We start from the raw sequence: 17477 nt of genomic DNA on the forward strand, positions 1-17477 counted from the left end.
ATAAATATAAAGTATATATAAAGTAGGTAATAATAATACAAAAATTTAAATAATGTTTTAAAATTAAAAATATATAACTAAGAATAAATTTATACGAAAAGAAACAATGTAAAGAGTAATGATAATTAGATAAAATGTGATTTTTTTAGAAGCAATACGTATTTAGTTTAAAATTTACACGAGTAGAATTAAAAAAATCAAGATGGTGGGAGATTAAATTGGCTAACCTAAGAGCTCTTGGTAGAAAAGAGAAGGCTCCACTATTAGTTCTATAATGAGGAATAACAAATAAATCTAGATTGAGGAACGAGGAATTCGGAGACCAATCATTACTAATAATTCAGGACAAAGAACAAAACCATTAATTATGTCAAAAATAAACATTATATCTGTTAGATTCCGTCTCAGAGAAAGACTATCGAGATCCAATAATTCCTGAATTGGTATAATTGAGTCTCTGGAGAAAGGAAGATTAAGATTGTATGAAATATTTTTGAGAAACTTGTTTTGAACATTATCAAGTTCAGAGTAAAATGTTGTTAGATTTTGCGACCAAACAAGTGAGCCAAATTCAAGGTTAGATCTAACTAAAGAAGTATAAAGTATTTTTAAGCATCTAGGATTTTTAAATTCTTTAGTATTTCTATTTAAGAAACCTAACATCTTATATGATTTGTTGAGGATTGTTTTATGATTCAATTTGAAGCCAAGATCACTTTCAAAGTGAATTCCTAAATCTTTGATTGAATTGACTCTTGATAAGGGACACTCATTTATTATATACTGTTTCCATTAAAATCTTGAATCCTTTATCCTATATTTCTATAATATAACACAATCTATAAATATGTATAAATAATGAATATTTCTTTCTTTTTTTATCCCCTGTATACTGAGAAACTCCCTGTTTTAAAATTTTTAAATTAAATAGGTGGTGCAATTTCTTTCAAAACTGTACACAATGTATTTATGATTAAATAAATACTTTACTTCAAAAATGTATAAAATAACTTGTTATTTCCATACAATTCTAAATTGTGAGTTGATTATGTAGGTATATTGTTAATACATTTTATATTATGTATTAATATTACTATATTAATCAGTTAAACAATTTGATTTTTTAATATTTTAAAATTCATGATAACAAAAAAAAATTGTATTCGATTATTTTTTTTTTTACTATTATAAATTATTAAATTGTATAGGTATATCAAATTTTTATTATTTTAAAAAATGACTAAGTATAATAAAATAAATTATAATTTACAGTTACATTTTCCCCCTTTTTTACATAATGCAAAATTAATTTGATTCTAATGGCATTTTGAATTGCATAATGTATGTATTACCTAGTTATTTGGTTATAATAATATATATATATATCATATGAACCGTTTATGGTTTATCTTTTAGTTAATTCATGACTCATGAACATACATTTGAAGAAAAAAGAACAAGCAAATTACAACAGTGTTTTGATAAGAAAAAGAAGAATGTATTAAATATTTAATTGGTTATTGTATTATGGCTTTAAGTAATTTATTTATAAACGTAACTAAGTTATTTAAACTAATATTTATTATTTGTTAGGTAATTCATTTTTATTTAAATGATTATTGAAATATAAATATGAAAAACAAACATTTTTTTATAATAATGTTGACTCTGCCTTCTTTATACTGCTCAATGTTTCGAATATTAAACTATGATCATTTATCAAATTTAAGATTACAAACTTCTTCTATCATGTAAGTACTAGAAAAATAAAACAATAGTTAAGTTTTTCTATCAAAGTATGATTTTCTCCATAAATATAGGAATCAACTTTCTAAATCAAATACACCCATAAAAAACAATCATTATTTACCAGCTGAATCACTCACAAAAGAAATGGGTAAATAATAAATTAAATATTAATTAACATGGTATTAAACATTTTTTAAATTAAATATTCAAAATTTAATATGTCAATAACAAAATTTATTCAAAATAATTAACAATACTTTTACAGAAATGTTTAATGATTTTGTTGAAAAAACTTTACTAAGTATGAAAGATAATAAAGAACAGAAATATACAGGAGATTATCTATTGAACAACAATTTACAAGTTAAAAACAGCGATAAATCACAAGAACAGTAGACAAAATAAATTATTATTAAATTAGTACCCATAAATTATTGAAACAATTTTGTTTTAGCAATGTAATGGTATTTGCTACCACCATATCACCACAAAACCATAAAAATGAACCAAAACATGAATTACAAAATACAAAACACAATGATTCCCAAACAGACAATTTAAGTAAATATGTTTAAATTTTCTTTAATTTTAAATATGTAGGTGTTTATTACAAACATACCTCATTAATTATTGTAAACTTTAAATACCTAACTCATTATTTGTCTGCATTATAAATGTATTTAGATAAATTATTTGATACGATAAAAAGAAGAATTACTGACATTACAAAAATTAAAAATAAAACAAGTACTAATTTACCAACTGAAAAACCCAAAGTAAAATTAAATCATCAATTTTCCATCAAGGTGAGCTTTGTGCATATTGTAATTCTAATTATTGCAACTTCAACAAAGAAAGTGACAAACACTGGTGCTTTAAACATTGTAAACATTGTCAATGTTGTTAAATTGTTCATTAACTTTGTAGTTAGGTCTGATTATTTTGATTTATATTGATATATTTTTTTGAAATTTTTGTTTCTCGTATACAAGTATAAGGAAATATACTAAAGGGTTTTTTTTTAAACTTAATATTTAATAATTAATAATTTAAATTTGATCAATATTACATTTATTAACAAAATACCTACCTATTATGCTAAAAGTATTATAGAGATAAATAAATGTTAAAAAAATTAAATCATTAGAATCTTTCTTAACTTCTTGTGATAGACATTAGTTATTTATCAGAATAATGGTATATTCAAATTTCTTAACACTTATCATTCATGATTCATGTAATACAAAAACAAATAGGTATTTAAAAATCTCTATTTATTATTTAAGTATGATAATATTATTATTTTTGAAATATATTCAACAAAAAAAAAAAATTATTTTTACTGTTCGAATAAAATATTTTTCTTATCCACATTGTGGTTTGGATCGAATATTTTTTGGATATTTTTCTCTATATCTAATTGGCGAGGTAACTGAACACGAAAACTGTAAATAAATACCTATACAATACGACATACGTAATATTATTTTTTTTGTTTTTAGACTGTTATAAACAAAATATTACATAGGTATAAAAAATATGTTAGTTTTTGTTTTACAATACATATTTTATTGCCCGAATGTAGTGTAGTGGCGTTGCACTGCATAATATGCTTCACTATAGTTTGTTAAACAATCCGCGCCATCCGTATTGTTTTGAAATATTTTGTTGCTTGTTTCTTCACTTCAGACAGCAGTGGAGGTACGGTACCGATGAAGCATGGAGGTTGTTTAGTTTACCGAGTGTATAAGTAAACCAAAAATTATACAGAATAAATTACGGACTATTTTATTATCATATACACTAAATCGTACAAAAGTAAATTCTTTTTAACATAAAAATATAAAATTACGTGCCAACTCTAATTTGTGTCTTGTTAGGATTATTTTTACCATGTTACCTTACTCTTCTTTTTTTAATATGCTAAAACATTAAGACTAACCATAGATATTTGTATTTACAATTTTAAAAATACAAAATACTGTTGACTTGATATTTTTAAAAATTAATTTAAAAAAACTAGATATGTGGATAAATAATTTTCACTTTAATTGTTTGATTACTTAGATGATGATCATTTTATAAAACTAACTAGGTAGGTATGGGACAAGCAATTTTTATTTTTATCTAAAAGATAACTGTGTTTGTTTTACTTGTTGTTTCTCATAACGCAAACAATTAGTTACAACAGTTTTCAGAATAAAATTGTAAAGATTGGATTTTTAACTTTGAGGGAGTGGTTTAGGTAGTGGCGTAAAATGGGTGGTGCAAATATATAGCAATCGCATCACCATTTCAAATGTGGTAGTGCAAGTTCATATTATTGCACAACCGTCTACCAGAAAATCATAAAAAATTTTATAGGTACCTACCTATAATTTCGAATTTCAAAAGTATACATATGTTTAAAATTATGTTTTACAAATTACAAGTATGTAAAAAAAAATAATTTTCGTGCAAGTGTCGTTTTGTATCTGTATCGTACATCTACATCTACATCCTACTTCTAATAGGTTTACATAGAGAGCCTATATAATAAATATATTATATTAATATATTATTATTATATAGGCTCTCTAGGTTTACAATTTGTTAAACATTTTTTCGACGATAGTAATATAAATAAAATTATAATATTATATATTAGTAATTGATGAATTTGAAAAATTTGAATAATTTGATCATTGATTAAATATACTTAGGTACTATATTTAATCTATATTTAGTGCTATATATTTTAAAAGAAGATGACGACTAGATTTAAAAAAAAATTGTTTGTAATTTTTCTTTTAATGTTATATTATAATGTTTATTAGGTGGAAATTTTTAAATAAAGTTAGTATTAGTAGGTTAGAAATCAAAATATTTCTTTACCATCAGAAATCGAGGTCAATTTACGCCACTCCGGGTTATAAATTGGATCTAATTGATACTTCAGTCAGAAGTAAAAAATTCCAACTACTTTTCAAAAGAATAAGAAAACGAAAAAAAAAATTTAAAACTGGAATTTTTACTCTTAACCAGTTAATGATTTAATGTATTATGTATTAGGTATATGTATTTTAAAATTTAAATCATTCTTCAAGTGACTTTTTTTCATATTTTAAAATTTCCATCTATTCTATATTAGCATAAAAATAAAAAAATTGTGTTTTCTAGGCTCGAGTAGTCGAATTGATACAACTATCTATACTGGGAGTAAAAACGACATTAGGAAAATGTCTCCCGTAGTCCCGTTGCATTTATAAAAATGTATTTATTCTGTTATGAAAGATCTCTTTATAAGACCTGTTTGTTTTTAAAAAATAGGAATATCTGCAGATTTATCTTCATTAAAATGTTTTATGTTTAATTGAACTTCAAATGTAGATACCTAGGTAATATAAATTCAGTGTGCACTGAAGTTACTCACGAATAAAATATAAACTATATTATTTATTAGTGACAAAAGTATCTAAGGTGCCGAATGGTGGAAAACGTAATAATATCAATATTGTCCAAAGCAACAGTTAAAATTAATTTATGTACCTTTATTAAAGTAAATACAAAAAATTTAATTAATACGCAGTTTCCAAGAACAATAATGATTGTAATATTATAATACTTTAATTTTTTTTATGATTTATTTGTTATCCTTAGAGATAAGACATTGGAAAGTGATAAATATATTATCTTATAAGAAAACATTTTAATATATTTATGATGATCTTAGACCTTAGTTAGTTTGTAGTAGTAAGTAATCGCCGCAACGGCATGACAAAATAGATATAATTATTTAATATTTATTTTATCATGGTAATCGGTATAGTAAACTATAATTAATATTAAATTATAATTAGTATACGTAATAATATAGTAGTTTTTATGTATCGTGTTTCATAATGTCTGTGATAGTTGAAGTATAATATTTATACTCGTATTTTACTGAGAGTAAAAATTAATTTTAAGTAATTATTGAGTTCCTAATTATTGTATAACTTACGCCTCAAAAAATCATCAAAAAATAATAATATGCATTGTCAGATACTCAGATGTACATTATAATACATTAGAATACAACTTGTGTTTGGTTTTCTACACTTTACCATGGAAAATAAGGAAAGGTAATTATTGAAAATGATGTATTAAATAATTAAGGATAGTAAAGGTACAAGAAAGACAACAAAGATTTGGATGCAAAAGATTCTTCTTTGCAGAAAAATAAACAATTAGCTAGAATTGTATTAGTGGTCTACTTGTTTAAGGCTATACAAGACAGATAGTAATGTTCCAGACCTCAATAACTATTCTTTACTTATTAGTAACTAGTCAGTTAAAAAGAAAAAACAGAATCAAACATTATTGAAACTTTGTTCAATAAATTGTTACTGTGCCTTCAATTTCATAATTTTGTCTTCATTCATTATTCATCCATAGACCACAATTATATATTCATAAAATAAACAATCAAATTTCAATAAGAATTCATATAAAGATTACAAATTTAGGTACTTATGAGTTATCGCGACTACCTTGGTACTAAACTTATGCTGCAATGCATGTTTTTATAATACGTACAATTTATAAAATAGGTACTTAACTAAGTTATTATTTATCATGTTAATTTAATCAGTTTTAACAGTTAAATAATCAATTTGTGGTGGACAAAGTTTTGAAATACAATGAACTGGTCTTTATTATGAGTATTCCTCCACATAAATTTCGCTAAATAGGAGGATGTCTTACTCTACCTTTATGACGCTTGTTGTCTCTGATCCTCAAAGTCTTTCTATATTTTGTGTGTGAGCATATTTACCTGAATCTTCAAAATCGTAAGAATGATTCACTGTGAAATTCCATTGTTTTGTATTGCGTTATATATCCGCCAGCAATCAGAGTAAATCGTCCCTTTCTCTATGTTTTGATGTATTTCAGACATCAAAATAGCAGAATGCTGATTAAGAATTTCTGCTGTAATTCACAACTACTTATTCCACCGAAAAAGTGCGGTAGTCACTATAACCCATAAGTACCCAAATTTAAATTAAAGATTATAGATTTGTTAGCATTTTTAAGTATATTATTTTTTAATGGTTAGGTTATAAATTGATACACATTTCATTATTGATTTATTTAAAACATTTAATATTCATATATTTTAAATAATTAAAACTTAATTTTTAAGTTTGAAGGTTAATATATGATTGGAATGAATGTATATACTTCATTTATCAAAATTTAACTAATTAATGCATATTTTAATAGATTTTCATTACTGTTATTGGAACCGGGAGAGTACTACTTTGAAGATTACATTGCTTCAATATCAATTACCAAGAATGATACATGGCTTAATGGAAGACTTAAAGTGTGTTCATTGTCATTAGTTTTCGATCCAAAAGATTATCATAAACCTATTTTAAAGATACCGTTTACACAATGTGGATCTATTACTAAGAGGTTTGTAAGAGACTGAACACTTAGTTAAATAAATAATACTTTTTTAAAAAGTTATTTAGTATTTGGTATAACATTTAAAAAGTGTTTTCATTTATAATTGTTTTAATAAAACTAAGAGTAAAACAAAATTATATTCAACACCAATTGATGTTGTCACTATTAAAATAAGTAGTATTGTATTGGTCTTTAGATAAGTAATACAATTATTAGGAAAACAACAATTCAAGTTGATTAGTAACTATCTATTATAAAACCAAATGTTTATAGGATATGTATTTATATATTTTTTAATGTTATATTTATCATTTTTGTTTCATATTATTAGTTCAGATGAAGATTCAAATATACTGAATATAATATGCAAACAGTACATTGAAATGTTAGATCATAATGTATTAGAACCTTACAAGTTTATTAATGTATGTATTTATATGTTAATATTGAGTGCATTTTATATTTAAACATTAACATTTTCTAGGAATTATCATTATTCAGAATTGATTTAAAATATGCTCGAGTGGAGGATTGCTTATCTCTTATATTACAACTACACAGAGCTTCTTCTTTACAAACTGCAGAACATAGACATATGGTGAATAAACAATTTAAAATACATTTTTAATGTTATTAAATTAATTAATTATATTATTTAATATCCAATGTGATTTTATTGAATATTATTAGGCTGCAGCAATAGCGTATGGTAGACAAACGCTTATCAAATTTGATCCAACATGGTTAGAATTGGGTGAAAATATAATAATGGAAGAAGTAGGTCAGAAAATAACACCTCTTAGTATAAATTCCGGAAGAATAGTATTGACTAGTTTACATGTGTATTTCCAACCTTTCAATAATAATGAAGTAGTAAGTTCAATTTATATGTTTTTACCATTTATTATATATATATATATAGATTACTTAATATCTATTTAAAACTAATTTTTGATAAAATAATATGATTTTAGTGAATTACCTAATTTATGTTTTAAAGTACAGTATGTTGAATACTATTAAAACATTGTATACATTAAATTTTAATTTTACACTTCTATATAATCTTAATATTAATTTTATTATATTAAGATACACAATTATAAATATTTTTATGATTTTAGACTTTATATTTAAAAATTGAGTTATCCGAAATAAAGCGAATCATTAAAAGAAGATTTCTGTTACAACAAGTTGTAAGTATTAATACATTTGAATTAATAAATAGTTTTTTTATAGTATTGTAATAATATTTATTTTTTTCAGCAGCAGCTTGACTTAACATGGCATAATTTTACACTTACCAATCTTATTTTTAAGATAATACTTTTAAAAAATTATTTTATTAAATTACTAACAATTAATTCGTTTAATTATAATAATTGTCTCTTTCTATTTATTTAATTTCATAACCAAGGCATTTTATTAAAGGAAAATATATTACTGAAATCTTCACCATACATTTTTTGGTAAACAGCTATATGTATATCTATAGTTTTCAGCCTAATCTTTATCGCAAGGCAAATTCAATAATATATTAGTTAACTATTTCATATACGAGTATGTACACATATAAAAATTGAAAAAAAAGTATTTTAAAATCAAAACTAATAAATTATAATACATGTCCTAACTAATTAGAAATTAATTACATAGTTCTAAAGTATATTATAAAAAAGAATGTTTTCTGATAGTAAGTTAATAATTATAGGTCTAATAATTTAATATTTACTTAATTGTAATTGATGAAATCTGTTGAAATATTCTATTGAATACTCTCAATTAAGTTAATTTTTAATTGTTATATTATGCAGATAAATATTTTTGTTTATCACAGATAATAATTTTATGTTTTTAACAAAAATTACTAGGAAGAAGTGTTTTAAGTTCTTATAAAAACTAATTTATCATATTAATTATATAGGGAAATTTGTGTAATACATAGTCCTTGTAGACATATGTACCCAAAAATTATAATCATAGTACTTATTAGTTATTGATACAACTATCATGGATTGTGGCCATTTCAATTTATTTCATTCGAAAGGTACAATTTATCATATTGGTATATTATACGTTTTAACAGTTTTTTTAATTTCCCACACATTACACTGCTTCAGTATTATTTAGTATTCAATACTTAGTTATCACTTTGATTGGTTTGTCTACTAATCATTTAGTTACTTTGATTAACTTAATAATTGTTTGTTTTAATATTAACTCTAGTTATAGTATGTAAATTAATTAAATTTTAATAACTTTAAAAGAAACATTAAGTTCATCATACAAAATAAATATTCTCTTATAAGTAGTAAAAGTAGCATGTTTTTTTTTTATTGTTCATTAATTTTATTTATTTTAAAAATAACTTTTTTTAAAAAATTACTGTAAATTCGAATGCACTCAACTTTAAATGTTGATAATCCTCGAGAATGAATTATGAATAAAGTTCTATAAATATAGTATAAGTTTTAAAAACTTTACATAATATTTAAATTAATTTATCATAAATAACCAATTACTAGTAAAAAACAATTATTTAAAACAATTTCTTTTTTAAATTAACTTCACTTATTAATTTAAATCAAATTAAGCTTACGGTAATTGTTAACTTTATTTTTAACTAAATTGATGTGTTCGTAATGTCTATTAATTAGATTTTAGACTTAACTAAAATAAAAAAAAAATAGTTAACTGAGTTAAAAAAATCACCAATTTTTCCAGTCTTGTTAATACAAGAAAATGTATTATTTATTTATTATAGTTACAGTGTTACACAAGTAATATTTTATTATACATAATTTTCATGTATATTTAACATAATTATAAATACATATTTTGCTTGTAGAATTTAAATTATGTAGAATAATTATAGGGACATTAAAGTTAATATTTTTATTTTTATAGAAATATATAATAATAGCATTTTATTTCAGGGTTTAGAGTTTGAATATGAACTAAATTCACAGCTGTACTTGACATTTAAAAATACTGAAATACGAGATAATCTTTATGATAATTTATTAAATCAGTCAAAATTGAAAATGGAAAAACATGAAAGATGCATTATGACACTAAAATGGCAAAATGGTGCTTTATCTAACTATGATTATTTACTATACTTAAATAGGTATTTATAAATATTTTATAATTTTGTGTATATATTTTAATTATAATTTTACAAAATTATTGTATGAGTATATTACAGTGAAATTTTGATTATCTAATTTAAAATTCCAAATTATAATATTGTGTACTTTAAAAAATATATGATTTTAATAAATTATATTCAAGCTATGTGCATTATACATTCATAATATATTATTTGTTTCTTATTATTAATGTTTATTTTAATAATTATTAGATCTGTCATATATTTTAATTTATTACAAATCAAATCAAATATATTGTTATTCAAAAGAATTTATTGTGTATTAATATAAATAAATATGTTATATTTTAGTTTGGCTGATAGGACTGTTAATGATCTAACTCAATATCCTGTTTTTCCATGGGTTGTAGCAGATTATACATCATCTACTTTAGATTTAAGTAACTCAAATACATTCCGTGATCTTACCAAACCAATTGGTGCCTTGAATCCAGAAAGATTATTAAAACTCCAGGTTTTTATTATATAGATATTGCATAATTATATAGTGTGATTTGCGCATTTATTTATTAACTAATGTACTTAACTTTATAGGATAGATACAACGAAATGAATGAACCAAAATTTTTGTACGGATCTCATTATTCAACCCCTGGATTTGTTTTGTTTTATTTAGTACGCAAATATCCTCAATACATGTTGTGTTTGCAAAATGGTAGATTTGATCATCCAGATCGAATGTTTAACAGGTATTTTACTTAATAGTATGTTTTTCTTTCTTTAAGTACTTTAAAAATGAACTCATTTTAGTTTTGAGTGAATGTTAATGAAAATATTATTTTTCTTATTAACAAAATTTAAGTTATTACATAGTTGAAACTTTTATCACAGAGCTAACATCTTTTTATTAGCATTAATATTTTAAGAATATTAAACATCTTAATTATTAACTCATATATTTACCCAAAACTGTTTCCTATTTTGTTGAGAATGTTGTTTCGTTTTTCTAAAGGAATGCTGCAAAGTACATACAAATATATAATAGTTGAGATGTGGTCATTCTAGATATTTTTCATTAAAAATCAAACTGAATAATCCTCATCAAAAATACATTTATCTCTAACAACTTTTATAGACATTATACCTTTAAGTAAAACACAGTGTATTGATTTACTAAGTTTTTGTTGTGATTTAAAATTAATACATTTATAAAAAGAAAAATTGTTGATAATTTTCATTTTTTTTTTTTTTTATTATTTAGACTTTTATTTATACTCATAACTATTTACTACATCTACTTTTTACTTGGTATGGAAGGAATTGATTTTTTTGATGTAAATAGATTATTCTTGTGATTCTTTATTCTCAAGTCACGTTTCTCATGCTGAGTAAGGCAGTATTACAGTATCTTGCAATTATTTGTTTTTAGCTTTTGGTTCTATTATAATATTTTATAAGCATAATGAACAATGGAAAATATAGTGTGTATCTTAAGTTGTATCCAGACCAAGGTTAAATGTTTTGACATTGTCGCCATCAATATTTTTTATTTACTTTCATGAGAGGGTAATAAACTTATGTCTGTGAAATTGTTAGAAATTTAAGTTTTGATTAATATCTTGGTTTAAGACAAACAAATTATTATGAGATACAATTATATAAATATTTACAAAATCTTTTCTTTTTTTTAAGTATATCAGATGCTTGGAGAAATGTGTTAAACAATATGTCAGATTTTAAAGAATTAGTTCCAGAATTTTATGACACTGATCAAAGTGGTGATTTTTTAAGTAATAAATTTGCTATTGATTTTGGAATCAGACATGATGGTCGCAAAGTTGGTGATGTTGAACTTCCACAATGGGCAAGTAGTAAGTTACATTTATATACTTTTAATAATTATTAAAATAATGCCTTTTTTATATATCTATCAGGTCCTGTAGACTTTATTTCTAAATTGAGACAAGCTTTAGAAAGTGACTATGTATCCAATAATTTACATCATTGGATTGATCTTATTTTTGGTTATAAACAAAATGGAACAGAAGCAATTAAAGCAAATAATGGTATAATTAATTTAAATTAATAACATTAAATAATAAAATATTTTAAATAGTTTAACTTAAGTGTCGTGTAAATTCAAATTAATTTATTAACTTTTTTAATAATAATTTATTACTAGTGTTCTACTACTTATGTTATGAGGGAGCTGTTGATTTAAACAATGTTCGAGACTGGAACCAAAGACATGCATTGGAGGTTCAAATTATGGAGTTTGGTCAAATACCAAAACAGATATTTGAAAAGCCACATCCACCCAAAACATGTTCATTAATTAAAGATTTCCAACAGTTTGGTAATATTGTAATTTATTAGACTATTTTAATATTAAATATTAGTTTACAATTTTATAATTTAATTTATTTAACATTTTTTATTAGGGTTATTACCAAATATAGAACAGTATTGGAATTGGAATAATTTGAGTATATTAAAATTATTTACTACAACTATTCATAGAGATACAGCTACTAGTGTAAAAATTAGTGAAGACATGCAAACAGTTTGGTCAGTTGGACATGATGCTATGCTCAAGGTTCATTGTATATCAACTCAGAAACAAATTAGAAATGTTGTTGTACAGGGTTTTCCAGTTAAATTTAATGATATAATTTTACCATCAATTTATACATCCACAGCATTGATTGCTACTATGCATGGATCTTTGTAATTATGATTATTTCTTTTGGACATAATTTTTAATGATTTAATAATTTTTTTTTTATATAAAAGGATTGTTTATGATATTGACTGCTGCCGAATTACTGATGACTTTAGAGCTCATGAGGATTCTATATCTTGTTTAGCATGGTCTAAAAACGGATTTTTAATTACTGGTTCTTCAGATTGTACTGTACGTATTTGGAAGACTCCACAAGCACCATGGACCAAAATTGAGTTGATAACTTCTCTTAAAGCTGAATTAGAACATGAAAATAAAGTTACAAGTTTAGCTCTTTCTGCGTGAGTGATATCATCTTTAGAAAAATAAAATTAGTAGTATATTTGAGATATTATTTTGGGGAAGGGTGTTGCATTTAATCAGAACTGATTAATTTAAGAATTCCCAAGTATAATAAACTTTTTTATTTGTTGAATATTTAAAATCCATACATATTTGCACAATGAGTAAAAATATACTTTAAAAAATTAAACACAAAACTTGCTGTCAAAAATGTTATGTAACCAAAATTTGAATTGATTGAAATACATTTTTATCAAAAAAATAAATAAAATGTAATACCTTTTACAAAAAATTGGGGCATTTAAACAATATTATTAATTATACCAAGTCATTGACATATTTATCACAACAATGTGTGCTTTATAATTATAATATTTTAATTTTTAATGTTGAAATATAATTCACATAATATGTTATAGGGATAACAAATTGTTGGCAACTGGAACTGATGTTGGTGAAATATTTTTATGGTCTTTCCTTGACTATTCATTTATACAACAGATACCAGGTATAACTAAATTTAAAAAATTATTAGTTATATTAAACTATTGTAAACTTACAATTAATTGTATTACAGGACATTCTGACAGTGTAAATAAATTGAGTTTTAGTCGTGATTGCTCAAAACTTCTTTCATGTTCTGATGATTGCTGTTTCAAAGTATTTGATTCTAATAGTGGATTAGAACTCTATACCAATACTCTTCAATGCTCATTAAAGTAATTTTTTTCTTATATAAATTTACTGAAAATATACACATTAAGGTTATTTTAAGTTTTAAAATATGTCAAATCCTTGACATATGTATGATATACATATATGTGTCTTGTAAAAATATTTGTATGTACATAAAGTTTGATTTTTTTGAAGTATGTATTTTGTTTTTGACTTATTTTATGTAGATTATGTAATAGTAACATTCACTACAACATAAATTCACTTATTTCAGAACTTGATTATAAAAAATTAAAAATTATATTTTATAGAACATTAGCATGGGATGGATATCATGTTTTTGTCGGTGGTGAAGATGGAAACATGTATTTGTGGGACCTGGAAAAATTTGAACTTATTAAAAAAGTTCCAACACATTCTGGTAAATAGTTGTTATATGAATTTAGAATAATTAAAGTAATTGAGAAATAGCCAATAGATAAAAAAATAAGTAAAATACATAAAAAGTATAGTTATAAGTTGCATAATGCGTATAGTTTAATTTTTAAAATTATATTTATATTTAACTTATATTAGAATAATTGTACTATTATATTATTTTTAATTTGTTAAAGGTGGATTATTAAATATGGATGTTTCTAATGACGGAAGTATGATTGCTACTACTGGTAAAGATCGTTATGTGTATGTGTGGAAAACATCTTTTGATACTTAGAAATTCTAACATTACTATTATTACAAATTAAGAAGAATAAATATTTATTTTATTTTTTTATATCTAGTTGTTTAGGAATACTTAAACATCTGTTGATGTATGGTTATATAATATATTTTTTATTTAAATAAATTAAAAAATATTTTAATGAAGAATGTTGTGTATAATTTTATAAATTACATATTAATACATTTGAAATATTGTTTCAAATATCAATAATGTCATATGTATATAATTATTTTCAATTTATTTATGTGTATAACACTTTTAGTTATATACGTTTATAACTAACCAATAACAGATATTATTTTTATGACTTAGTTGATATTCCTATATTTCAAATATATTTTATATTTTATTATGGTTTTTACATATATTAAGAACTTATAAATGCTAGGTTAGCTTATAAACCAGTTGGAACAGTTGAAAGATTTTATATCATTCAGTAATTGAATTAAAATCACTTATTAACCTGCAGGGAGTCGAAACGAATCATTCGTTCACTGATTTTCGATCATCAATGAAAAACTTTATTTTTGAAAGATAATCTAATAAAAATAAACAAATGGATTGTGTACGAATAAATATTGTTATAAAATGTATAAATATACTCATATGCTTTGGTGTCTCTATTTTATTACAGCTGCTGTTATTTCAAAAATACACAATTAATAAAAAATTAACGAAAAATTCGTTAATTGGCAAACATTTTAGGTCAAATGTACCCGTGGGCCGTGATGAAAGTTTTCTTTGCTATACGAAAATAATTAAAATAACATGTTTATAGGTAATTAACATACAAGATGTTAACAATTTCGTTTTGCATTTTCCCTTTTTTTTTTCACTATTTGATATTATATAAGTCATTATTATAGGCGTTACTATATAGTATATAACTATACCATTTATTACTTATAGTTGCCGATACCGGACCAATTCGCCATCACTAAGAAGTAATATTTGAGATCATATACTTTTATATTGGATCAGAATTACTATCTTATTTACAGTAAATTCCATATACGTGTACGAATATATATCTCTAATTATAATATTGCGCACGATGTGTCTTTCCTATTTACTGTCAGTTGATTGCGTGTTCGGCTGTGTGTCAGTCTACGTATTTTTTTTTCGCAATGCTAACATTTTATTCTTATTTTCTAAAATAAAAAATGAAATTCGCCGCCATATGAGTTCGAAAAAGCGGAGTGATTTGCTAATGATGGTAGCGAATGCGTATGTGCGCACTTTTCGATATGGCAGTCATCGAGCGGATGAATGGTGTTAGACCAGTGGTTCTAAACCGATGTTTCGTGGACTTGGTATAAGTGTTCCGAAAAATGTTAAAATCAGTGAAAAATTTTTTATTTAGTATTTCTAGCTTCATTCTCTAATATTTTGACTTTTAAAACGAAACACGAAGATATAAGATGTTTTACTAACATATTAAATTTGAAAACTGTTTTATGCTACCCATTTATTGTTTAATATATTAAAAAATTAATATAATTACTGTTTTATTTTATGGATGTGTTCCGCGAAAACCTTATAAAATTTTAAGTGTTCCGTACTTCCGTCATTCGAAAAAGGTTAAGAATCACTGTGTTAGACGAAGGTTCTGTAAAAAAACACTACTGCACGTCTACGCAGTGTCAACTGATACCTAATTTCATTTAAAAAATCGTCGAATAAAATGAGAGGTGGTGACAAACTGGACAGCGATTATCTTAGCGAAATAGAAATGGGTTGTAAATATTATTGGTCTTACAATTCAGAGCCGGATTAAGATATTTTGCGCCCCGAGGCAAACCTACCTAAAATTAAGAACTACTTTTTATAAACATAACATTGTTTTACTATAATTTGGCATCTATTAAATAATATTAGAAATATATTGAAATAATATGTTAACGATCTTCTTAATATTACTATATACCTAAGCAATAAACAATGTATATACATTTATTAAAATAACAATTTTGTAACCATGGTTTAATTTAATTTTTATTTATTTATTAAAATGATATATAAAATACTGGGATTAATTATGTAAGTAAATAATTTTTTTGTCACGCCTGCACCGAAAGTTTGGTTTTCGACCACGGTTGAAGCGTTCGAAAGCGTCCTTTTTCCGTCCAGCGGGCGGTAAAGTGGAAATCCCCAAAGTAAAAGAGGAAATCCCCAAAAGTGCCGGCGGAAAAGAGGAAATCCCCAAAAGTGCCGGGCGGAAAAGAGGAATTCCCCAAAAGTGCCGGCGGAAAAGAGGAAATCCCCAAAAGTGCCGGGCGGAAAAGAGGAATTCCCCAAAAGTGCCGGGCGGAAAAGAGGAAATCCCCAAAAGTGCCGGCCGCCGGGCGCGTAGGTATCCCCTGCACAACCAGAAACTAAAATGTACACCTACCACGGTTCTTACAAAACATAAACTTTTGGTTACATCTTAAATGTATAGTAACCTCCTTGCATGACGCATAAACATTAAACATATTTAATTTGCACTGTTCCTATATAAGTGCGTCGAACGATGCGTTAGTAATAGTCTATAATTGTTGCATAGATCCCTGCATAACCTTTTTCATGAACGCAGGGGCGTGACAAAAAATAGTATGTGTGGCTCGCGCGGGAAGGCCATTTCAGTCTTGGGCGAAATGCGGCACTTGCCTACGGCTCGTGCCGCACACAACGCCCGCGACTGAAATGGCTCACTTCCCGCCCTTGCCACACAATATACTATATTATAAACCACAAAGTTTCAAAAAAAAAAAATATTT

General features: G+C 24.5%; 1 protein-coding gene and 1 pseudogene across 2 annotated transcripts; both read left to right on the forward strand.

Annotated features, from left to right (window-relative positions):
* Positions 1–1595: 1595 nt before the first annotated feature.
* Positions 1596–2775, forward strand: LOC114127560 (uncharacterized; annotated as a pseudogene).
* A 2662-nt stretch (positions 2776–5437) lies between these two features.
* Positions 5438–14864, forward strand: LOC114127537 (protein FAN-like). Of its 2 annotated transcripts, XM_027991801.2 has the most exons (18): positions 5438–5852; positions 6994–7188; positions 7514–7607; positions 7667–7780; positions 7873–8055; positions 8307–8378; positions 10119–10312; positions 10646–10808; positions 10889–11043; positions 11987–12165; positions 12229–12360; positions 12477–12650; positions 12736–13021; positions 13088–13318; positions 13739–13827; positions 13897–14038; positions 14306–14415; positions 14609–14864. In XM_027991801.2, exons 1-18 carry the CDS (start codon positions 5836–5838, stop codon positions 14707–14709), a joined length of 2631 nt encoding a protein of 876 aa, XP_027847602.2. In that variant the 5' UTR covers positions 5438–5835; the 3' UTR covers positions 14710–14864. The 2 variants fall into 2 exon arrangements, with proteins under 2 accessions (XP_027847602.2, XP_050062499.1); XM_050206542.1 differs by lacking the exon at positions 5438–5852 and having other exon boundaries at positions 7042–7188; positions 7519–7607.
* Positions 14865–17477: the final 2613 nt, after the last annotated feature.

The sequence above is a fragment of the Aphis gossypii genome, chromosome X (genome assembly GCF_020184175.1).
Source record: "Aphis gossypii isolate Hap1 chromosome X, ASM2018417v2, whole genome shotgun sequence".
In the NCBI taxonomy this organism is placed as follows: Eukaryota; Metazoa; Arthropoda; class Insecta; order Hemiptera; family Aphididae; genus Aphis; species Aphis gossypii.